The sequence below is a fragment of the Malus sylvestris genome, chromosome 15 (assembly GCF_916048215.2).
Source record: "Malus sylvestris chromosome 15, drMalSylv7.2, whole genome shotgun sequence".
Taxonomy (NCBI): Eukaryota; Viridiplantae; Streptophyta; class Magnoliopsida; order Rosales; family Rosaceae; genus Malus; species Malus sylvestris.
The window spans coordinates 19088147-19113997 of NC_062274.1; the positions used below are offsets into that span (position 1 = coordinate 19088147).

General features: G+C 39.2%; 2 protein-coding genes, 1 long non-coding RNA gene and 1 pseudogene across 3 annotated transcripts; 3 read left to right on the top strand and 1 right to left on the bottom strand.

The window, feature by feature from the left end:
• Window positions 1-200: 200 nt before the first annotated feature.
• On the bottom strand, window positions 201-1007 carry LOC126602761 (uncharacterized). Its single transcript, XM_050269636.1, has one exon. It carries the CDS (start codon window positions 1005-1007, stop codon window positions 201-203), a length of 807 nt encoding a protein of 268 aa, XP_050125593.1.
• Window positions 1008-2174: 1167 nt separating this feature from the next.
• On the top strand, window positions 2175-4912 carry LOC126602333 (endochitinase-like). The gene is made up of 3 exons (XM_050269169.1): window positions 2175-2794; window positions 3134-3284; window positions 4438-4912. The coding sequence occupies exons 1-3, from the start codon at window positions 2362-2364 to the stop codon at window positions 4805-4807; spliced, it is 954 nt and encodes a 317-aa protein (XP_050125126.1). The 5' UTR covers window positions 2175-2361; the 3' UTR covers window positions 4808-4912.
• Window positions 4913-14891: 9979 nt separating this feature from the next.
• Window positions 14892-21458, top strand: LOC126602336 (uncharacterized). The gene is made up of 2 exons (XR_007616078.1): window positions 14892-15040; window positions 20727-21458. It is a non-coding gene; the product is annotated as an uncharacterized LOC126602336 (long non-coding RNA).
• A 936-nt stretch (window positions 21459-22394) lies between these two features.
• LOC126601955 (uncharacterized) lies at window positions 22395-24858 on the top strand (annotated as a pseudogene).
• The last annotated feature ends 993 nt before the right edge of the window (window positions 24859-25851 follow it).

Consider the following 25851-nt stretch of genomic DNA (forward strand, 5'->3'; position numbering starts at 1 on the left):
ACCCTTCATTGTTTCAATTACCACCATTATAACTTCCATTGTTTCGAGGTCTATAGTTGTTCATTGGACCATTAAAACCCCTAAAATTTCTATTGCCACCAGAATTGCCATTGTAGTTGTTCCCAGTATTACCATTGTAATTATTTCATGGAGGTCTTTGATACTGACCTATAAATCCAGCACTTCCATTGAAATTAGAATCATTCTGAGTTGAAGAACCACCCTGATAGAACTGTCCATTTGCTCCAATGTTCGAGGATTATCCTTGATAGAATTGTCTTTGATTTCCACCATTGAACCATTCTGTTTAGAATAAGGTGATTTTTTTCTGCAATCTTCTTAGCACTTAGCAGCTGTTCATGAAATTCTTTAAGAGTAATAGGTGGTTCTCGGGTAACAATGATAGTTCTAATCATGTTGTCTTCTGCAGGTAAGCCAGCTAATTTAGCCATAACCAAATCATTCTCAGAAATGTTTTCCCCTGCTAATGTAGCCATAATGACAGTTCTAATCATGTTGTATTCTGCAGGTAAGCCAGCTAATGCAGCCACAATCAAATCATTCTCAGAAATGCTTTCCCCTGCTGCAAGCAACTGATCTTTAGGATGCTTAAGTCTCAGAATATATTTTTCAATGGAATCGGTCCCTTTTTTTATGGTGTGAAGTTCAGTCTTCAAATGATTAATTCTTACCCGTGAAACAATTGCATATTGATCACACAAGTGTGTCCAAGCTTCATAAGCTGTTTTACTCCCAACTACATATTCAATCGCTTCATCCCCCAATGTTACAATTGGAAGACTTAGTAAAGCCTTATCTATCTTAATCCATTGTTTGTATGCATTAGTAATCTCCTTAGTAACACCATTGTCAAGTGAAATCACATATTTGGGAGGACATACATTGGTACCATCAAAGTAACCAAACAAATCATAACCTCCTAACACATAACGAAACTGAAATGACCACTTAGCGAAGTTATCATCTTGTAATCGCAGAGTAAGCATCCAAAGTAATCCATCAATCTTCAAAGGTGAAGACGCCAAAGCAACAATCACAATATAATGCTGAATTAGAGAAGAAATCAGCAGGAATAGGCTTTGTGCCACACACCAATTCACACTCTTCAACAATGCACAGAGCTTCGTGCTCAAAATCTTCAATCAAAAGAGCTTTGTGCCCTAATTTTATCAATTTTCAAGATTTGGATAAATTCAACAAGCTTCGTGCTCAATTTCTTCTTCCAATCACCAATTGAAACAATTCACAAATAGAAAATTTTTCACAAACAAAATTTATTTAGCTTCGTGCCAAAATTTTCAAGAATCTTCAAAATCTCAAATACTAGGGGCTTCGTGCCTCAAAATTGCAACAAGTTTCAGATCTACAAGTACAACTTCAATCGTAAATTGAGAAAAACACTTTTGGGAAGAAAACCTAATTTCTGTCATCGATAGCTGCCATTAATACCAATCACCATCATTGTTGTAGAAAAAGAGATGCAAACTTGCAGAAACTATGCGAACTTGCATAAACTTTCAGCAAAACTCTAGATATTTACCAGTTCTCTCCCCCCTAAGCTCAGGATCCTCAAAAACCTAAGCTCTCAGTACCATCTTAACAAACTAGTGGAAGATTCAACAAAGAGGAAATTGAGAGAAAAGTTTGGAGGGAGCAAGAATATAAACTGATTTCATTACAATGTGCAAGATTAGTTACAAATGTTATCTCTCTAGCTATGTATAGAAATAGAAAACTTAATGACTAAGTAATCCTCTAACTACCAAATGACACAAGATTATGACACATGTACATCCAAGATTATGACAGCTGTTCAATTTCATTCTTACACTTAATAGTTATTTTCATTTCCTAAAAGTCACCATGAACATTCTCTGCGAAGATAATGGAGAGATTTTAGTGCATGATGTTTTTCCCTAAAGTTCCTGTTCAAAATTTTGAATTGACGAAGTGAGATTCAAACTAAAGTACCCGAGCTGCAATTTTAGGTCTGTCCAATTACTACCCTTTTCCTTGAATTCTGTAATCTTTTATCTATTGACGTGTTTTAGGGGGAAGTGGATAAGAGATGAACTAGTCAATCCGTAATCAAATATCTTTAGGTCTGCTCTAGCATATCCTCCCAAAATTCAACGTCACTAAATAAATGAAACTTTTTCTGCAAGTTCCACAACAGGACGGCATAAAATGGGGCACTTGATCGATCAAGAAGAAACTTGTACCCAACAACCAAACTGAGCGAATAGTCAAACGAGACTGCTCCACAAACACTACATATACTCACACCTCCAAAACCCAATTCATAGATCAAAAAAACCATCAAACACTTGAAAAAAAAAAATGAAGTTGCAAACCCTTATCATTTTGTCCCTAAGTTTGCTGCTGGGGATCTCAGCAGAGCAATGTGGGAGTCAAGCTGGTGGTGCCGTGTGCCCAAATGGGCTGTGTTGTAGCCAGTTTGGGTGGTGTGGCACCACATCTGACTACTGCGCAGCCGGTTGCCAGAGCCAGTGTAGCTCAACCCCTAAACCTACTCCAACCCCAACCCCAAGTGGCGGTGGTGGTGACGTCAGCAGCCTCGTTAGCTCATCTGTTTTCGACCAAATGCTTAAGTATCGAAACGATGGGAGATGCCCTAGTCATGGTTTTTACAAGTATGATGCTTTCATTGCTGCTGCTCGGTCCTATAATGGGTTTGGCACAACTGGGGATGTTGCTACTCGCAAAAAGGAGCTGGCTGCTTTTTTGGCTCAAACCTCTCATGAGACTACTGGTCAGTACTAAAATAACGGTTATGTTTGTTTGTTTGTTTTGTTTGTTTAGTTTTCTGTGTTTAAATTGTCATAAAATCATAAAACTAGTTCAGTAATGATCGTCTCAAGTTGGCTAAATCAATGCATTTCCTTATATATACTTGTAGACATCGAAATTTCTTCGTGTTTACAATACTCAAGTTCAAACTTTTTCTTTCATAATTTAAAAGAATTCGGATAATACTGTTTGTAAAAAAAATTGGAACCATCATTTGGATGGTTTTAAAAAAACAGCGCTCGTATTATAGAACCTTACTATACATTATTTTTGTGCTTAATCGTCAATGTTAATTATGTAGGAGGATGGGCAAGTGCACCAGATGGTCCTTATGCATGGGGATATTGCTTTGTCAATGAGCAAAACCAGGATGTGTATTGTACACCGTCCAGCCAATATCCATGTGCTGCCGGCAAGAAATATTATGGCAGAGGACCCATCCAACTCACCCAGTAAGTCTCTTAACTTTTAAAATCAAGGCATTCACCAACTTATTTGTCCAAAAAAAACAGAAAACAAAAAAGGCATTCACCAACTTGGTAGTGGGTCAAGAAAAGTATTTGGGTATAATAATAAAAGGAAGCAGCCCACACTGCATCGAATTTTAATGATTTGAATCGTTTCTTTTTTAAGTTGCACCTCATAGATTATCTTTGTAAAATATTAGTCAAATAAAAAATATTTGAGGCATCTAATTTAGTTCAAAGAAATTGATGAACACTATGTTCCAAGAAAACTAGTGAAATTTTATTGTAATAATTAAATTGGCAAATGATTTCGGATTGAATTGAATTTTTCCAAGCATGACCTATGAATCGAGATTTACAAAATAAAAAAATAGACGGTTCGGATCATTGAAATTCGACGTGGTATGAGTCCCATAACTAATCCCTATTTTGTTAAAAAATGAGGATCCTTTCTCTTAAAGGGTTTGATGGTAAAATCACTATGTGGTGTTTCTAATATATGTTTTTTTATTTCTATTTATTTAAAAAAAAATTATGATTAAGAGAGGGAGAGTGTTCAAAATTATTACAAGAATTTTGGGGAGGGGAGGTTTTCGAACTCTAAATATATTGATAGAAACCTAACACCCTATCCACAGGAGGACAATAAATTTATGTTTTAGTGTCGTAAATTGATGTTTGCACGCCAATTTTTCTGTTTTCAAATTTTAAATTAAATAAATTAAATGAGAAAATAGTAAAAACACAATACTACAACATCAAATAAATAAGTGTGGAAAGAAGAAAAGTGAGCGTAAAAAGTCATCTTTCAAGGCACTTGTGTTATTCTCCGGAACCTTTTGTGAGGATTCCCGCGATTCGTACATTGTGTACATTCATCATATATCGTGCGGTTGAAAATAGTTTTAAATTTTTTTTTATTTAAAATTGAACACAAACAGTACCTTATGAAAACTGATCTTATCATATATGATAAACGGACACAATTCATCAATTCTCAAGATCCTCATAAAAAGAATCGGATAAACAAAGATGAAATCTAACACCACGTGCCAGTTACTAGATTTATTTCTTGGCTCTGGTCTGTTGACTAGTTGATGGGAGATTGACTTGCTTTTTGACTTCTTGACTTTTGTAGCAACTACAACTATGGTCAAGCCGGCCAAGCAATCGGAAAGGATCTGATAAACAACCCGGATCTAGTTGCCACAGACCCGCTTGTATCATTCAGGACAGCTATATGGTTTTGGATGACTCCACAGGGAAACAAGCCATCAAGCCATGATGTAATCACTGGTAGGTGGAGCCCATCTAGTGCAGACACATCAGCCGGTCGGGTTCCTGGGTATGGAGTGATCACCAACATCATCAATGGAGGTCTTGAATGCGGCAAAGGTCAGGATGCTAGGGTTGCTAGTCGGATCGGGTTCTACAGAAGGTACTGTGAGATATTGCAAGTCAGCCCGGGAGACAATTTGGATTGTTATAATCAAAGGCCTTTTGCCTAAAAAAAATATGGGTAAAAGCAATGTTTAGCCTAGGAGATATTGTCATAAAGACAATAACCTATCCTATGTACCAAATAAAATGCAATAATCCTATGTAATTGGAAATTTCTCGTCTACGCTATAAGTTATTACTTATTAATTTTAATTGCGATATAAGGACGAGAGAATCTGACACGAGAACTAGTTGTTGTTGCAATGGTGAATCACTCTTATGCTACTAGTCTTCTAAGAAATCACTTTTCTATAGAGTTATGGGCTATTATCCATCCCATCTTGGGAAACTTTAGTACTATGTTAGGTTATTATGGTCTAAATTGAAATTTTTGTTAGTACTTCATCAAAAAATCCATGTGCGCCTCCTCACATGCGAAGTTAAAATTGTTATTTTCAAGTTTCAACAATTGCCTGAACTCAGAAGTTGAAAACATATGAGGATGATTGTTCGCTGACTACACATGTTATGGGCTTATGAGTTAATTCAAGTAATTTTCATTTTTCACACTTCCTTTTTAACTTTTCGTACACTTTTTATTTATTTATGATTATCAGATTGAATAAATCAAACTGAATTAACGATCAAGTTAAACAAGAGTGTACAAAAAGCTAAAACATCGACTCAAAAACAAAAAAACAAAAAAAAAAGCTAAAACATAAAAATCAGTCAATTATTGTTTGTATTGACGATTGTAAACCCAAACATGAAGCGCACCTGCCTTTTTTTTTTAACGAACTTACAAAGTACTAACAAAAATGAAGCTTTATATATAGAGCCAAAAATATATATTATATTTCAAGGAACTCCACTAGTTTTTAAACATTTCAATGAGAGACAAAATCACAAAATACCTAAAGCCTAGCCCAAAACATATATACATGTCATCAATCCAACTCGTCATCGACCATTATTTTTTTAATAGAATTAGTTTGTATAGTTTTAGTAGAATTAGTTTGTATAGTTTTAGTAGAATCATTTTGTATATTTTCAATGAAACTATATACAAGCCATCAGTCCAACCTGTCATCCATTATTTTTACAGAATTAGTTTCGTATACTTTTTAGTAGAATTAGTTTTGTATACTTTTTACTAGAATCAATTTGTATGACTTTAGTAGAATTAGTTTGTATACTTTAAACAAAACTACATACATGCCATCAATCTAACCCCTCATCGACTATTTTTGCATAATCAGTTTCAAATATATGTAGAATCAGTGTAGAGCAAAAAATAATCCAAAAATCTTGGAGGCAGCACGTGGACTTTTAGCTAAGAAAGACAAAATTACCCCTATTAATAAGCATGGTATATTTATATTCCCTATGTGCAGCTCAGCATCCCTGGACATGCAGGCAGCGGACAACGGTTGCTCAAAGATCATCTGCATGTGGAAGAAGTCAAAGGTATTTATGATAGAATATCCGTAAATCCTATCATTAATACATTCTCAATTGAAGACAAACTCTTTCAAGTACGTAATTCTAATCAAATTTAATATGGGATATTATCACCATTATCCCACGATATTATTTACACAATATCATGGGAATATTCTCACAAAAATCTAACCCTAAGGCCAGCCACCCTCTTTATAAATACCCTACTTCTCCACCAAAATTCGGTAAGCTTTTCTATACACAAAAAAACCCTAAACACTCATTCTATTTAGAGAAACTAACTTAGGCATTGGAGGTCCATTGGCCAAACCACCCTTATCGTGGGCGCGTGAGGTTTTTGGTCCTTGATCGAAAGTGTAGATTGTTTTGCAGGTGCATTTTCGTCAAAGTAAAGGATGGCGGAAATTTGCATAAACAATCAGTTTTGTATATTTTTAATAGAATCTGTTTGTATCCTTTTGAGTATGATCACTTTGTATACTTTCAACAAAATTAAACCCATGCCATCATTCCAACCCCTCACTGACTATTTTTGCATGCTTTATAATTACTGAGTGAAACTTTTACATGTTTTGATAAGCGATAGTAGGAGGGGAAACCAAACTTGAGACTTCGAGTGTAAGGGTGGAATGTATGCTCTTAATCAACTGAGCTACAAGCCTTTTTTGCAAACTTCTGCATGTTAGATTAACTTGTCATGAGGCAGATAATGTGATTATGGTATGCTCCTCTTGCAGTTACGATGGGGATCTTTTCATAAGTGTTATACGAGAAATATGCAGGAGATTAAAAGATGTCCTCATCAACGCCTTAAGGTGGTGAGATTTTCTGGGTTCATTGGTATGGGCAGGTCAATTATCGATACAGAATTTGCCATGTACTTGATGGAAAATATTGTAGTACTTGAAAAGTTCTTCATGGATCTTGAAAAGGTCGACGGCCCTATATACTGCAAGAGTCTATTACAACCGAAGAGAAATTAGAAGCAACAAAGGAGCATGCTTTGCAACTAATTGGAACACAATTACTGTTGGAATTTAGATTGTTATTAGTTAACTTGCGGGCCAAGGATTAGTTACTTGCCCATTAAGTATTTGAGTTTGTCTAGGATTTGTTTTAGGGTTTTAGTCTAGGGTTTGCTTTAGTTTTTCTCTATATAAGGACCTCTTTGTATTTGGTATTTTCATTTATCAATAAACATGTTTTTTCCAGTATAATATTCAACTTGGTATCAGAGCAAGGTCGCTATCTTAGGAACCACTGTGCCTAGCCCACCATCCCACCAGATCACTCCGCATCGCTGCACCTATATGGACCCCTCCGACTGCAACCTACCTACACCGGTTTGAATTTGTACCTGCTCGGATCGCTACAATCATCGCAGCCACTTTGATTTTGCATCAGTCTGCATCTGCATCAGTCGCACTTTGATTCTAAATCTGCACCGTTGCACCGTCGCCTGCTTGCTATCAGGTATCTTGTTCCTTAGTGTTGTCATGGCATCTGCAAAGGATGATTCCTTACAAGCTATTGGTGTGAAATGAAATGGAAATAATTATGTGTATTGGGCGTATGTGATGAAGAATTTTTTGATTGGAAAAGGTTTGTGAGGCTATGTTTCTGGAATGATTTCTATTCCAAATAACCCCAAAGATGAGAAACATGTTGAATTGTTTGCTGCATGGGTGATGAATAATGCAAAGATTATTACTTGGATTAACAATTCTGTTGATTTTACTATTGGAATGCAACTTGTTAAGTTCTCAACGTCTAAGGAAGTTTGGGATCACTTGGCAAAGTTGTATACCAAGGCCAATTTTGCTAAGAGGTATCAATTAGAAATGGAGATTCGTGCAATCCAGCAGGGTGATACGAGTATTCAAGTTTTTTACAATGAACTGACCAATCTTTGGGATCAACTTGCATTGACTGAGCCTGAAGAACTTGGCATTGCCAAGGTCTAATGTCAATATAGAGAAGAACAACGTCTTGTTCAGTTTCTAATGCCTCTTCGGGATGAGTTTGAGACACTCCGTAGCTCTATCCTTCATCGAACTCCTATTCCATTTGTTGATTATGTTCTTAATGAGTTACAAGCTGAAGAAGTCTGTGTGCAGTCGCATAGGCTCTCTTCATCTTTGTCAAACACTTCAACATTGGCTGCAGCAAAATCTCGTAGGGTTGCTATAGACGAGTGTTCTTATTGTAAAGGGAAAGGGCATTGGAAATCCCAATGTCCTAAGTTATCTCAGCAACATGAATTTCCACATAAATCACCACTTGCAGGCTCAGTAGCTTCTATTTTGCATATTGCAACTGATTCAGAATCTGATTTTAGGAAGGATGATTGGACGTGGTAGTTTAAAGTTGGCATTAGCATCGGCATGGTAGTTTGAAGTTGGCATCGGCATTGGCATGGTAGTGGCATTCGCTTTGGCATTAGCACTGGAATTTGGAGTCTTGCATCCACATCTACTTTGGCAAACTCATGTCTGTGTTCCGCCATGAGTTTGACGGGGGGTGTTGGAATTTAGATTGAATTTAGATTGTTGTTAGTTATCTTGCGGGCCAAGGATTAGTCACTTGCCCATTAAGTATTTGAGTTTGTCTAGGATTTGTTTTAGGGTTTTAGTCTAGGGTTCGCTTTAGTCTTTCTCTATATAAGGACCTCTTTGTATTTGATATTTTCATCTATCAATAAACATGTTTTTTCCTATATAATATTCAACTATTACCACCTGGAGCTGAGTTGGTTATCATATAAACCCTTTCATTTACCTGTTTTTGCCGCATACTTGAAGCTCTTTTTAGACTGGAATATAATACGCAGCTTTCAACAATTTATATTTTGACTTCATTTTGTTACTGATAGTATACATTTCATAATGTATGAGCGATATTTTAATGTATTGATTACTGTTATATAAGTTTGATTTAATTTGTCTATTAGATGAATTTTTAAATTTAAATTAATTTACAATTTAATTATAGTTAAATAAAAGTTAAATGGTCATAAATTAAATGGGCATATACCTGCCACTTAGTATTACGGTATAATAATATTCTCTTCATTTGTAAATGAGAGCTTTTATATTCGATTTTCGTCAAAAACAAATTTAAATCACATTATTATTAACTTATTTTGAGGTTTAGCCCACCCTATTTTTTTCCTAGTGTAGAACGTTTGTTTCTAGAAAAAACGAAGGGTGGCGTATATTCATGCCCACCCAAGGAAACGTGGAACATGCTTTCGTCCCTAAATACGCAGGCTTTTGAAACCCGCGAACAATAACGACCCACAACCATGATCCGTCATGGCACCTCTGATAGCACACAAATCTCAAACCCCTGCAAAACCCTAACTTCTTCAACCTCACAGACCTTCCACCATCTGATGCGACTCTAACTTATCAGGTTTTTGTTATAATTAATGTATTTCCATGAGGGAATCTTGGTTCGAATCGAGGGTCACTTGAATCTTTGGTTTGTTTCTTAGGATCCTACACGTCCCCCGCCGTGGAGCCCGATCTTGTTACGTATAATACTTTGATTTTTGGGTTATCGAAATGTGGGCGGATTATGGACGCTAAGAAGTATTTGGGTGTCATGGTCGAAATGTGTCATTTCCCGGATGCGGTGACATACACTTCATTGATGAACGGAATGTGTCGGAAAGGGGATGTCTTGGCTGCAATGGAGTAGTTAGAGGAGATGCAAGCGCAGGGGTGCCAGCCAAATGTTTGCAGGCATAATACCTTGCTTCATGGATTGTGTAAGTCGGAATTTTTAGTGAAAGGGTTGGAATTGTATCGGTTAATGAAAGAATGCCGGATGAAGCTTGATACAGCTTCTTATGCTACACTCGTGAGGGCACTTTGTGTTGAGATATGATTAGTTTCCTTCCTATTTGGTAGCATGATAATCATTGACTATCAGTGATTTATTCTTTCCCTTTGTACAAATATTTACTTAGCTGATTTGTAGGAGTTAGAAGTTGTGATTGTATTCTTGCAGTTTGTATAAGAACCCTAGCGCAGCTTGTATATTCATTGAGAATTAATACAGAAAATTCTTTTCTGCCATTCCATTCTCAAGATGGTATCAGAGCGTCCAAGATCCTAGGACGTTTTTTTTCTTGGTTTCTCCTCGTTGTTTCCTTCGATTTTTCTTGTAAGAAAAGTCGTTCTTTTTTGGCTATGGGAGACTCCAAGTCGGTTGCGGCGTCGAACGATCCCTCAAGCCCCTTCTATGTTCATCCCTCTGATAATCCAGGGATGCATCTTGTTTCCACTCTACTTACTGGAAACAATTATAGCACATGGTCTCGTTCAATGCGCATTGCTCTTAGCGCAAAGAACAAATTTGGTTTTGTTGATGGGTCTGTGAAGCAGCCGTCCGACAAGAACGCAACTGAAGCTGCTCTTTGGCAGCGTTGTAATGACATGGTTCTCATGTGGATTTTAAACTCTGTGAGTTCTGGGTTATCCAACAGTGTGGTTTATGCCGACACTGCACATGATGTTTGGGAGGACCTCAAGACTCGTTTTTCGCAAGACAACGTCCCACGTATTTTCGAGATTCAACGTGACATTGCACGTCTCACTCAAAATCAGATGTCTGTGTCTGACTATTATTCCCAATTGAAGGGTTTATGGGATGAGTTATCTTCTTATGGCAGCCATAAAAGTTGCTCATGTGGTGCCATGAACGACCGTAACGAGAAAGATGAGCAGAATAAGGTTATGCAATTTTTAATGGGGCTTGATGATTCATATGCAGCAGTGAGAGGTCAGATTCTGCTTGTAAAGCCATTGCCTTCGGTGCTCAAAGTTTTTTCCATGGTTAATCAAGAGGAGAAGCAACGTGGAATTACAGCCGTCCCACAACCAAGTCTGGAAGGAGCAGCCATGGCCATTCAAGGTGGTCGCGGCAATCAACAAAGTCGTGGCAGTCAAGGGAATCGCAAACCGCTCCATTGCGATTATTGTGACACAGCTCACCACACTAAGGAGACTTGCTACCAACTCCATGGATATCCCGAGGACCATCGTCTTCATAAAAAGAACAAGGGAAAGGGCCGCAGTAAGGAGGGAAAACCAGCGACCAACCATGTTCAAGCTTCAACTTCTACCACTTCTTCATCTACCTCAGCAACACCGATGACTTTCACTCCTGAGCAGCTTCAACAACTCTTTGCTATGATGGCTGGAAATCTACCATCTGAAGCACAGACCAATGCCGTCACAGGTTTGTCTCCCCATCATTCACAAGAGTGGATAATTGATAGTGGCGCTACAGATCATGTTACGGCACTTCCCTTATCGAACTCTACTGTGAACAAGTCTTTGCCTCCAGTAAAACTTCCGACTGGTGAAAGGGTTTCAATTAGTAGTATTGGCAATTTTACTTTTGATCCCAAACTTTCCTTAACTAACGTTTTACGAATTGCCTCCTTTTTGGTTAATTTGATATCCGTTAGTCGTTTAACAAAATCCCTTCGATGTTCCATAACTTTTTTTCCGGATTTTTGTATCTTCCAGGACCTGGAGACGAGAAAGATGATTGGATGGGGTAGACAACGTGGCGGTCTTTACTATCTCACCAAACCAAACAATAGCTGCACCACTTCACCGTCATCCAGTTGCATTAATTCCATTTCATGGCATCGTCGTCTTGGTCATCCCTCTCCACAACGACTCCACCTTTTAGCTAAGCAATTGTTAGATGTTTCTTCTCATTTAAATAAACCTTGTGATGTTTGCCCTTTGGCAAAACAAACTAGATTGCCTTTTCCATTAAGTCATATTGCCAGTAAACACATTTTTGAGCTTGTTCATTGTGACATTTGGGGACCGCACAAAATTTCTACATATAATGGGGCTCGATATTTCCTAACCATTGTTGATGATTTTTCTCGCACCACTTGGCTCTTTTTGATGCGAAATAAATCTGAAACACAACAGTTGCTTAAGACTTTCTTTTCTTATGTAGAAACTCAATTCCATCACAAAATTAAGAAAATCCGAACTGATAATGGTAGTGAGTTTTTGTCCCTACATTCTTTCTTTTCCGAGAGCGGTGTGATTTTTGAACGTTCTTGCACATATACTCCACAACAAAATGGAGTAGTCGAGCGGAAACATCGTCATATTTTGCAAGTAGCTAGGGCACTATGTTTTCAAAGTCACTTACCTTTGTATTTTTGGGGAGATTGTGTCCTTACTGCCATCTATCTCATAAATCGCTTACCCACACCACTTTTGTCAAATAAATCCCCTTTTGAGGTTCTTTATGGTCATCCTCCATCGTACGCACACTTACGTATTTTTGGATGTTTAGCCTATGCCACTAATGTTCACCCTCTTCATAAATTTGATGCACGAGCCAGAAAATGTGTCTTTATAGGATATCCCTTTGGTCAAAAAGCGTATAAGTTGTACGACCTTTCTACTCACAAAGTGTTCACCAGCCGCGATGTCATTTTTCATGAGTCTCATTTTCCTTTTATCACCACTTCTTCAACCCAACCTCCTGAACCTGTCTTGCCTCCTCCTACTTATGATGCCATTGAGATGGCACCTACTCCCGTCGTCATTGAGCCTTCCACCCCTCCTGTTGCCATTGAGTCTCCATCCACCTCCCTTGCTCCACCTCTCCTAGACCACACCGTCACCGATAGTCCTTCTCCGTCACCTGGTCTCCCTCTTGCACCCCCCCAATACGACATTCTGATAGGCCTAAACGTACCCCTACTTATCTTGATGACTATGTTTGCTCTCATGTTTCCTCGTCTTCCCCACTCCAAGCATCGACTCCAGGTTCTTCTGCCAAAGGTACTCGTCACCCTTTATGCAAGCATATTTCTTATCAACATCTTTCTCCATCTTATCAAAGTTTTATTGCCAATATTACTCTTCCTATTGAACCTAACACATATGCAGAGGCTGCTAAAGATCCTCGGTGGCGCGACGCTATGGCCTCGGAGATTCAAGCTCTCGAAGCTAATGCCACTTGGTCTTTAACTGCTCTTCCCCCTGACAAGATCCCTATTGGTTGTCGTTGGGTCTACAAAATCAAGCACAAGTCTGATGGCACTATTGAGCGTTACAAAGCTCGTTTAGTGGCCAAGGGTTACACTCAAATTGAGGGTGTTGATTATCAGGATACATTTTCCCCGACTGCCAAGTTGGTTACCTTTCGTTGTCTCCTTGCTCTTGCGGCTGCTAGTGGCTGGTCTCTCCATCAAATGGATGTCCACAATGCTTTCCTCCATGGTGATCTCCTTGAGGAAATATATATGGTTCCACCTCCTGGTCTTCAGCGACAGGGGGAGCATTTAGTATGTCGCCTTCACAAGTCTTTGTATGGATTAAAGCAGGCTTCTCGGCAGTGGTTTTTTAAATTTTCTGAAGCCATTTCTGCAGCTGGGTATACACAGTCCAAAGCCGATTATTCCCTTTTTACAAGAAAAGTTGGCAAATCGTTCACAGCTCTCCTTATTTACGTTGATGACATCTTGATCACTGGTAATGACATGACGGCTATTGGTTCTCTTAAATCTTTTTTGAATAAACGCTTCCGCATCAAAGATTTAGGAGCCCTTAAATATTTTTTAGGAATAGAGATTGCTCGTTCAAGAAAGGGGATCTTTATTTCTCAAAGAAAATATTTATTGGACATTTTGAAAGATGTTGGTTTTTTGGGAGCACGCTCAGCTAGTTTCCCCATGGAACAAAATCTAAAGCTACTTCCTGATGAAGGAGATTTACTTCATGATCCGTCCATCTATCGGAGATTGATAGGACGTTTGATATATTTAACTATTACCAGGCCTGATATTACTTTTGCAGTAAACACGTTAAGTCGTTTCATGCAACATCCTCGCAAGCCTCACTATGATGCAGCTTTACGTGTTTTGAGATACTTGAAGAACACTCCAGGCCAAGGTATTTTGTTTTCCTCACAAAGTTCGTTAAGATTGAAGGCCTTTTGTGATGCTGATTGGGCAGGGTGTCCAGTAACTCGACGTTCTACTACCGGATATTGTGTTTTCCTTGGAGATTCTTTAATTTCATGGAAAAGCAAAAAACAGAAGACAGTCTCATTGTCTTCTGCAGAAGCAGAATACCGTTCAATGGCTGCTACCTGTTGTGAGCTCACCTGGTTACAAAGTCTTTTATGTGATTTACACATTAAAGATATGGGTCCTGCTCTTTTACATTGTGATAACCAAGCAGCTCTTCACATTGCCTCTAATCCTGTTTTTCATGAGCGGACACGCCATATAGAGATTGACTGCCATTTTGTTCGAGATAAAATTCAAGAAGGAAAGGTAGTCACCAAATTTGTTCCATCTTCAAAGCAGGTTGCAGACATATTGACGAAGCCTTTAGGAAAAGATCAATTTCGTTTTTTGCTGAGCAAGTTAGCAGTTTTTGACATTCACTCGCCAACTTGAGGGGGAGTGTTGAGATATGATTAGTTTCCTTCCTATTTGGTAGCATGATAATCATTGACTATCAGTGATTTATTCTTTCCCTTTGTACAAATATTTACTTAGCTGATTTGTAGGAGTTAGAAGTTGTGATTGTATTCTTGCAGTTTGTATAAGAACCCTAGCGCAGCTTGTATATTCATTGAGAATTAATACAGAAAATTCTTTTCTGCCATTCCATTCTCAAGACTTTGTAAGGATGGTAGGGTTGCAGATGCTTACGAAGTGTTTGATTATGCAGTTGAGAGTAAGAGTGTAACTGATGTTGCTGCTTACACGACTTAATTTGGAGGGTACACTGAAGTGGATTAAGAAAGCAAGGGAGCAAGGCCTTGCTGTCTAACTGGTATTTGCTCTCTTTTCCATAATAACTAGATTTATTCGGTGGATTCTAGTAGTTTTTGTAACCTTTCTTGATATAGTTTGTCTTTGTAACTGAATATGCCAGTTTAATGTTTATCAATTCCCATACTAGCAAAGGTGGCCACTGGTTTTCTAAATATATGAAATTTACGAAGCTTAGATTTGTGATGTTGTTTCAGCTTGAATGTTTTCTGTGACATTTTAGTATGCGAATCTCACTTCAACTGTCAGGTTAAGCAAATGCCATTAACCCTGCTGTATTTGTTTAATGTTTACCGGAAAGGAGATAACTGATTTGAAAGCACTGAAGTGAGTTAAAGTATTCTTGTTCCCTTCTGGCAACACTTGAAAATGTACAAATTTTTTGTCTTTGAGGTATGCCAAAGTTACTGCTGTTTGGATTTGTATGCTTTCTGCTTACGTATTTTTAGATTGTTTTCAACTTGAGTTGTTAGGTTTCCTATAGTTTGTCATATCTTGTTTTGACATAACCGTGATCACGATTTTGAACTCTTTTGCCTTGATATGATCCCTTCATGGGTGGAAGTTGAAAGAGTAGAACCTGTTGCACATTGATGCTTATATTTACTCCAAATCTAATCATGATGGTTTTCTCTACTTGTGCTATATTATATGTGTAATCCGGCTAGATATGCTCTTCTCAAAATAAGGTTAGACATGTGAATTGTGAATTCTGATTTTTCTTTGTCTGTTATTATGCAAGTGCTACAAATATGTACATATACATGAGTCAAAATAAGCACACAAGAGGGAGCCTTCACAAAGGTTGCTTAGGAGAAGTCTCAGCAGTCGGTAGAGCCCCAGAAAGAGAAGGCATCGGAGGGGGATCATTTGGAGCCTCAGTACTGGACAGAACCCTAGAAGGAGGAGGCATCAGAGGTTGATCATTTGGAGCTTCATTACGCGGTACAGCCCCAGAAGACGAAGGCAATAAATGCCTTTGGAACAAACCCACAAATCTCTGATGATCAAGTAAAACCTGACCATCAGTTTCCTTCATCTGGTCAAGCTTCCTCTTCATGTTTGTAGCATAGTCATGTGCGAGCCGGTGCAACTGTTTATTCTCATGCTTGAGCCCTCTAATCTCCTGTTTGAGACTCATCACTTCAGCCGCCAATGATTCAACTTGGCGGGTTCGAGCAAATAGGCGTTGGGCCATATTAGACACAGAACCTGCACACTGAACACTGAGAGCCAGCGAATCCTTAACAGCTAACTCATCAGACCGTTTGGAAAGTAGTCTGTTATCTTTGGGAGTGAGAAGGTTCCTGGCCACCACCGCAGCGGTCATATCATTCTTCATCACGGAATCCCCAACGGTAAGAGGACCAGTAGGGGAGACGAAGGATGGGCGCCATATGTTGTCTGGAGAAGGCGGGGCTGCCTCTTCAACAAGGTTCAAGTCAAAACGACGGTCGGAGGGGCCAGACATTTTCAAAGGTGTTGAAGAGAGAAGAGGTCGGACAAATCAAGATCTTAGAAGTGCAAGAATGAAGCTTCTACTGGTGGAGATTCAAGTGTGCTTTGGAACTTAATGCCAGCCCCTATAAAAATCTGCACTCGACGAAGCTTCAGAAATCGAAGAGGCGCCTGCTCAGAAATCGAAGAGGCGTTTGCTTTCTCAAAAGCTGGGCTGCTTAGAGATCACGAGGGTTGATCTCAGAAATCGAAGAGGCGTTTGCTTTCTCAAAAGTTGGGCTGCTCAAAGACCACGAAGGCAGATCTCAAAAATCGAAGAGGCGCTCGCTTTCTCAAAAGCTGGGCTCCCCAGAGACCACGAGGGCCGATATCAGAAATCGAAGAGGCACCTACTTTTCCAGCCTTTTCCAGCCTTGTCAGCACCTGTCACACGCACACTCAGTTTTGCGGAAATTATGGGCATTCTGTCAAAGACTTCTGGGGAAGTAGAAAACACATGAATCTTACTGTTCAATCACCCACTTCCCACACGCAACAATAGCTCATGGGTACCACAGATAACTTTGCCAAAGTTCTCTGCCAAAGTTGAGCACGTGAAGCTTGCAGCTCCCACTACATCGCTCTGACCAAGAAGGGTAAAAGAATAGCAAAGAAACAGCACTAACAAAGTTTAGACCCATAAATTTTGAAGGTCTAGCTACCATATTATTACCCACAAGGGTAAAGGAACAGTACCACTGCTGGATAATTGGAAAGTCCCTGTGTGTCAACCTCTGTGCTTCGTGGCAAGGTAGACTAGCAAACATGCCCAACCTTTACTCACATTCGAGAAAACACTCCCAATAAGATTGCTTGCTCCAAAATCGAAGAGGCACCGTCCTCCGAATCTCGAGAGCCAGACTCCCAACATGACTACTTTCTTAAAAATCGAAGAGAGGGTAAAGGAACAGTACCATTGCTGGATAATTGGAAAGTTCCTGTGTGTCAACCTCTGTGCTTCGTGGCAAGGTAGACTAGCAAACATGCCCAACCTTTACTCACATTCGAGAAAACACTCCCAACAAGATTGCTTGCTCCAAAATCGAAGAGGCACCGCCCTCCGAATCTCGAGAGCCAGACTCCCAACATGATTACTTTCTCAAAAATCGAAGAGACACTGCTCCCCGAATCTCGAGAGCCAGACCCCCAGCATGATTGCTTTCTCAAAAATCGATGAGGCATCGTTCTCCGAATCAATCGAAGAGGCGCTCGCTTTCTCAAAAGCTGGGCTGCTCAGAGACCACGAGGGCCGATCTCAGAAATCGAAGAGGCCCTACTTTTCTAGCCTTGTCAACACCTGTCACACGCACACTCAGCTTTGCAGAAATTATGGGCATTCTGTCGAAGACTTCTGGTGAAGTAGAAAGCACATGAATCTTACTGTTCAATCACCCACTTCCCACACGCAACAATAGCTCATGGGTACCACAAATAACTTTGCCAAAGTTCTCTGCCAAAGTTGAGCACGTGAAGCTTGCAGCTCCCACTACATCGCTCTGACCAAGAAAGGTAAAAGAATAGCAAAGAAACAGCACTAACAAAAGTTTAGACACATAAATTTTGAAGGTCTAGCTACCATATTATTACCCACAACTGTAAAGGAACAGTACCACTGCTGGATAATTGGAAAGTCCCTGTGTGTCAACCTCTGTGCTTCGTGGCAAGGTAGACTAGCAAACATGCCCAACCTTTACTCACATTCGAGAAAACACTCCCAATAAGATTGCTTGCTCCAAAATCGAAGAGGCACCGTCCTCCGAATCTCGAGAGCCAGACTCCCAACATGACTACTTTCTCAAAATCGAAGAGAGGGTAAAGGAACAGTACCATTGCTGGATAATTGGAAAGTCCCTGTGTGTCAACCTTTGTGCTTCGTGGCAAGGTAGACTAGCAAACATGCCCAACCTTTACTCACATTCGAGACAACACTCCCAACAAGATTGCTTGCTCCAAAATCGAAGAGGCACCACCCTCCGAATCTCGAGAGCCAGACTCCCAACATGATTACTTCCTCAAAAATCGAAGAGACACTGCTCTCCGAATCTCGAGAGTCATACCCCCAGCATGATTGCTTTCTCAAAAATCGAAGAGGCATCGTTCTCCGAATCTCGAGAGCCAGATACCACAGACCACTTTTTCAAAGTGCTCTGACAGAGTTAAAACATGTGAAACTGGCAGCTCCCACTACCGTGCTATGACCAAGCAGGGTAAAGGAATAGCATTACTACTTGTTGTTAGGGAGACTCCTATATATGTCGACCTCCATCCCCAACGGACAGGCAGACCTGCAAAAATGCTCAACCCTTCATCATATCTGAGAGGGCACTCCCAACGAAGCCTTTCGAAATATTCAGCTTTCTTTCCCCCCGATAATACCTCTGCAAACAAGCTATACTAGAGCAAGAATATCTCATATCATCAGGGTTAAAAGCAAGAGTATCCCATATCATGCTTTTTTCCTGTCTTTTCTTTTGGCCTTGTTTTTACCTGCAAGACAAGGAGAAAGAGAGCAATCAGTCAGCACTTGGAATCAAGCTTCCAGCCAGGAACTGACTGCCTGGAACCCCTTACCTGATTACTTACCTGGCATTGCTCTCGAGTACTCATCTTCAATCCAGGGAAGATTCCGCATCTGCTTGAGGAACAGATAGGGCAAGTGCGAAGGATACAAGGAAGCATGTGGAGACAAGCGTAACAGCACACGTGCCGATACATTCATTACTCTGTCAAAAGCAAAAGTATCCCATATCAGCAGGGTGGAACGTACTCTAGATTTGATGGACTTGTTTTGACCCTCAAATTCTTCAGTCGGCCTTATACTCTAGAGGAAACCAGAAAACCCTCCAGCTCAGTTCAAGAATAAGCCTGTGGAAAGTTACTTCTTCAAAAGCAAAAGTATCTCATATCATCTCTTCTCATTTTTCTTCTCTTTATCCTTCATGCTGCTGCAAGATGGGGAGAAGGTGAACAATCAGTCGGAGCTCTGATTGCTTACCTTGTCTGTCACCTCTTTCAGCAGACCCCCTAGCTCGGCGACTTGGGGGACTCCTACTACATGGTTTGTATCGCGCTTGACCAAGCCTGAAACTACAAGTAAGCTTCAAGTGAAATTGATACATTACCTTGTGCATCTCCACCAGTTAAAGATACCACCCCTGGATGGAGGAAGAGTACTTCCAGAGAAGATGCCACATCTACCTATGAGACAGATAAGGCAAGTCAAGACGACACCACACTCCGATACTTAGAAGTTTCGTGATTACGAGATCATTCTCCCACAATATTTCCTAATGTCATTTGTACTAAATCATTCACTTGTACTCACTAAATGAGAGCTTGAACCTATGTACTTGTGTAAACCCTTCACAATTAATGAGAACTCTTCTATTCCGTGGACGTAGCCAATCTGGGTGAACCACGTACATCTTGTGTTTGCTTTCCTATCTCTATCCATTTATATACTTATCCACACTAATGACCGGAGCAATCTAGCGAAGATCACAAAAAGCGATCGTTTTCGCTACCTAGGATCTATCTTGCAAGAGAACGGAGAATTAGATGGAGATCTCAACCATAGAATACGAGCTGGATGGAAAGAGTGCATCCGGCGTGTTGTGTGACCGTCGTAGGCCACTGAAGCTCAAGGGAAAATTTTATAGGACGGCAATAAGGCTAGCGATGTTGTATGGCACAGAATGTTGGGTGGTGAAGCATCAACACGTACACAAAATGGGTGTAGCGGAGATGAGGATGCTTCGTGGGATGTGTGGGCACACGAGAAAGGATAAGATTGGGAATGAGGATATCCGAGGTAAAGTAGGAGTAGCCGAAATTGTAGGAAAGATGAGAGAAAATCGGCTCCGGTGATTTTGAACATGTGCAAAGAAGGCCGACTGACGCTCCGGTTCGAAGATGTGACTACGGGACAGAGGTTCAGGGCCGAAGGGGTAGAGGAAGACCTAGGACAACTTTGGAAGAGACTCTAAGAAAAGACTTAGAGTACTTGGATCTAACGGAGGACATGACACAAAACCGAGCGCAATGGCGTTCTAGGATTCATATAGCCGACCCCACTTAGTGGGAAAAGGCTTTGTTGTTGTTGTTGTTGTTGTTGTTATTATGCAAGTAAGGCTGTTATTTTGGCCGGCCAGTTTCGTTGGCTGTTGTAGGCTGTTATCCTGGCCTGCCAGTTTCGTTGGCTGTTGTAGGTTGTTTGAGTTGTCAACAGTCGTCGTTGATGAAGCAAGAAGGCTACATCTAGCACACTAACACTATCGATTTTATCTGCACCACCCCAAATGACTCTTCTGATGAACAGCAACGATGACAAGATCCCCAATTGGAAGGCCCTGGACACGAAGCCACGAGAAGTTTCATATGTCTAGCCATAGGCTGTAAGATCTTTAGTAGATTTCGTGATGCTGCGAAGAATTACAATTTACAGGAGCAGTTTGAGTAACCAGTGGAGCCAGTGTAAATGACCGGCATTAATAATCCCCGGAAGCTCAATTCCAACACTTTGTATTCACTTCCAGACAAACATTTTACCCTCTTGACAGATATCCTCCAACAAACTAACCATGGTCGCAGACAATCCTCTCCCCCGGATTTTGCATCAGACACTATCTGCTATTTGTTGTTGACCAGCTACTCCTGTGGAGCTGTAATTGTCTGCTACTATCCATATAAGTACAAAAATCCCCTTTTTCTTGATTGGGTGGCTGTATAAAATAATAGCTTATACAAATTGAGTCAAAAAGGGCTTTAAGAAAGGTTATCCAGATGACAGGACCATGTATCTTGTATTACTTTGAATTTTATGAAAAGCAATAGAATAAGCCCCCAAATTGTATTTGTCTGTTTGGATTTGCATTAACAATTGAGTGGGATATCATGACTCTTGATATGTTCTAATTCTCTAATCCTGGTTCCTCAATAGTACATCATATTATGGACCAATTAACCTGATACGAGATAACACGACCAGTTAACGAGTTGGATCGTTATTGAGTCATCTATTAAGAACTCATTATGATATTGGATTTGACACAATACGATCCGTTAAGATAATATGTATGACACAAAAAAGACAAATACAACCTATTTGTCAGGTCAAGGTACATGATACATCTCCTTCAACTTGTTACCACAATTGAACCCTATAACTTTTCTCCATCATGTCGTTTATTTATTTTTTAATCAGAATAAATTTCATTAGATAGACATCAAAATTACATCAACATTGTCAGTATAACAATAAGATCAATACAATCTACAGGCAAAAGCTATACAAACAACTAAACAACTCACATTACCAGAAGTAAGCTTTATCTCATGTTAAACCCACACCGCAAAACTACCAAAACGTAAAACAACCTACAAGCTTAAATCACGAGAAATACAACTACATGAAGCGTACTCGCCATCAAACCAAGAAATTAGTGTGTAACAATCGGGATTTGGGGGAAAACATGGTCTCCAGATATCCAACTGGGCTTTTTTTTAATATTTTACTTTTGACAGGACGAGATTTTAAACCACTCTAAGTTGCAAGAGAGAGACGAATTAGTTTGGCCAATTAACATAACGCACATTTACTTATGATGTTGTTTATTCAGTGAACAAAATTATGCACAATTAGGCAAAGGCGGAAAAGGGTGCCCTAAAAAATGCAACAAAGAGTGTAGCATTACTCTTTGTCTTTGATTTAGGGTTTGCTAGGTTTGCGTCCTGCCAACAAGGTTATGCCAAACATGTGATCAAAAACTACATGGGGCATTTTTAACTCCTGAGGTTTAGGCTCTTTTGTGACACTAATTGCCAACAGCCTGCCGCCCCTCTTAACCCAAAAATGTTTACTATAATTGCTTTGGTTTCAGAATAACAGGTGAATTAAAAAAAGTGTCAAAATGTTTCATTGTCTGTGAATTAAAAATTGGGTGTATATGGTGCACAAAATGTTAAGGAAATCCAGTGATTATTTGATTAGATGGACCAGACCATTTTGGTGAGAAGAACCTACCTAATTACAATCATTATTACCATAGCCAGCCAATAATCATTATTTGATTATTTGCTTAAATCTTGTCTCAGTGTTGTTGTTTTCTTTTGAATTTTAACCTACTGATACCTACTTTCTGTTTCTCTCAATAATGGCAGAGTTAGAAATTTTTCATCAGGTGGACTAGCTTAAAGCAGATTTAAATCTTTATAAACAAAGAAACTTGATACTATATTTTTTTACAATATCAGCTAGCTTAAGAAAATTTTCATAACGTGAGTAAAAAACTTTCGTTATTCAAACAAATTCAAACTTGTACATGTACAAGAAGCGATGAGAAAAAAGATGTGAGAAAAAAAATGGTTTGTAAACTGTATTATATAATTAAACCGAGAGATTTCGAATCAATGACTAAATATATGGTTGGCTACATTAAAAAATCACTAAAAATTACATGTAAAATATTTTTTTTACTGAAAGCTACCTGGGCTACGGCCCAAGGTAGCCCTCAATGTGGCTCCGCCGGTGTCTCTCAAATGACCAGCAAAGCACTTGCCAGCCTTTCATGTTTCACAAACAATCCATCCAAACGAATATATATGATTGAGTTCTGATTGCGGATTGTGCGGTGGATTTGAAATACGGTCACATGACATTATTATTTTACTTAAATTATAACACGTGAACCTAGAAATGTGACATATCAACCATGTCGTTCATTTTTATTATAATACGTATAATGATACATCACATGACTTGTATCTCATATCCCATAAAATTAAAGGAGAGCGAATGGGCTGGTAAATGATTGGGGGGAGGCAAGGAGGCATACGCCTCACACGGCCTGTACATTGCTGTTTGCAGATTGAGGGTCCAAACCCCCAAAAAGAAATCAGACCTAAATTCATAAACTGAGAAAAAAGAAAAGAAATAGAATTTGTGCCTTGTTAGCCAAATTTGATGCAGGATCTTCTTGCAGGGCGACCCACGTAACAATCACATGCAGGCAAGTACTGGGTTGTCACCAAAAGAGGACATAAATTCAATCTCATAATTTGATATTATATTATAGAAAATTCTTTCATACTACGTAACATTAAATACTATAAGCATTGAATGACTTGAATTGGTTGCGATTATTACTATTATTGTAGTCCTGTGAATCAAGGTTATCCAATACTCATGGCACCGAAGTGAAACTCGTTATATATAGAGATTTTGAGAGTTTGAGGTTTTCCAATACAGGGTTTGTATCCAATTTGTGTAAAATATTAGAGACTTTTTACAAATGCAAATGGCTGTTTCATTTGCATCCATAGTGCCTGTGAGGTCTATTAGCCTACCATCTAGGCTAAACCCTAAATCCCAAAAAATTGAGTCAGATTTAAACAAGTTAAAGACTTCGAAATTTTCATGTTCTCTAGTGAATGAGGATCTTCTGGTGGGCTTGTCTGGTCTAGCAGATTTGTACTATTGCATTGAGGAACTTGTTCTCTCTCCAGTGACCCAACAAGCACTTCGCCACCAACAGTGCAAAGCACTTGTGGAAGAAGCACTTGACGGGTCAATTGGGTTGCTAGACTCATGTGGTAGTGCAAGAGACATTCTCTTGACAATGAAGGAAAATGTCCAGAACATCCAATCCGCATTCTGCAGGAGGACCGGAGATTCAAGCATCGAAACCAGCGTTCATTCCTACATTTGCTTCCGAAAAAAGGCGAAGAAGAGCATTGCAAAGACCCTCAGAGATTTGAAGAAAATGCAAACAAATCTTGGGTCCTTCCATCTCTTGGATTGTGACTACAATGTATTAATCGTACTTAAATTGTTAAAAGAGTTTAAGTGATGTAACAATTTCTGTATTTCAATCCCTCTTCGTGTTTCTATCCACACCGGTGGCTAGCACAACGGGTAGCAAATGGTCATTGGTGTCGAAATTAATGGCAGCGAAATTTGCAGCAGCAGAAAAAGCCCAAAAGGTTTACAATGAAGTGGGAAGTGTTGATGATGCTCTTTGCTCACTCCATGGAAACATCAGAAAGAGTGATGCCAACATTGATGTGCAGGTGGTTCAGTGGAGAGACTAGACACATTGGATTGCAGCATATCCAACCTTGAGGCTGAATTGGAAAGATTCTTCAGTTGCCTATTGCAACATAGAGTGTCCCTACTTAATGTCCTTACACCTTGAGCTCTATAAGTTATCTGTAAAGTCAGTCATGGCACCGACATTTACAGGATTGTACCACGTCCAAAAACCATTTTGTACAATTATTCCAAAATTATAGAATTCAATTCATAATATTAATTATTCTTCTCAACTTATTTTGTTTTTAATAAGATTTTCACTAAATATGTTCTCTATGAATATCGTAGATTTTGGATTCTAACACTTTCAATTTACAAGCAAATTAAAGTTAATTGCTGAATCCAAATAATTTTTTTGGTTTGTGATAAAGGAATTATGTAGGTATTGTGACTTATTAGATAAAAATTGAACTTCATTACTGATAGAGATATTATGTATGAGTATGAGATTGTGACACTTGGCATAAGATTAGCTAGGTAGTTAGATTAGTTATAATCTTGTGTTCTCTATAAATATCTTGTAAGATTGCTTACTCTCTAAGAAAAATAATATACTGAAGAATTACATTCGATCTCTCTCTCTCTCTCTCTCTCTCTCTCTCTCTCTCTCTAAAGCTTCTCTTTCTGTAAAACCTCTATTCTTTTCTCTAGCTTAACATGGTATCACTCGCCACCAGGGCTACCGCCTCTTCGATCCTTAATCAGTTTCCGCTATTGTCTTTGATAATTGAAGCATTGCAGTGCCCAGCTGAATTGTGTTGTGTTCTTCTCAATTTTCTTCTTCTTCAAGATTCTAGGGTTTCGACGCTCTGCAATTTCTGATTGGAACTCTCTTCTCATTGTCTTTTATGTTCCTGCACTCCAGGTGTTTGTGATTTCACCGCTGAGAGGTATCTTTCTTTCTACAAGATTTTGTGCCTTGATTTCTTGCATCACGGTTACTGCTAGTCAATTGCAATTGCTCCAGTCTCCAATTATTGCACTTATTCCATCGCTTCCTACTTTGGTGAATATTAAACTTGATGATTCCAATTACCTAAATTGGCAATTTCAAATGCAATTATTACTCGAAAGTAATGGTATCATGGGATTTGTTGATGGCTCCATCCCATGTCCTCCTCGATGTGTATTTCCATCTGGTCCCTCTGGTGTGGATCTGTCAAATTCATCATCTTCTGTTGATTCTGATTCATCAACTTGTCCTTGGCTTCACCATATCCATTCAA

Coding starts and splice junctions, on each gene's coding strand:
- LOC126602761 (XM_050269636.1), bottom strand. CDS start 1,007: ATGCTTACTCTGCGATTACAAGATGATAACTTCGCTAAGTGGTCATTT.
- LOC126602333 (XM_050269169.1), top strand. CDS start 2,362: ATGAAGTTGCAAACCCTTATCATTTTGTCCCTAAGTTTGCTGCTGGGG. Junction 2,795..3,133: donor AACCTCTCATGAGACTACTG/GTCAGTACTAAA, acceptor TTAATTATGTAG/GAGGATGGGCAAGTGCACCA. Junction 3,285..4,437: donor GGACCCATCCAACTCACCCA/GTAAGTCTCTTA, acceptor TGACTTTTGTAG/CAACTACAACTATGGTCAAG.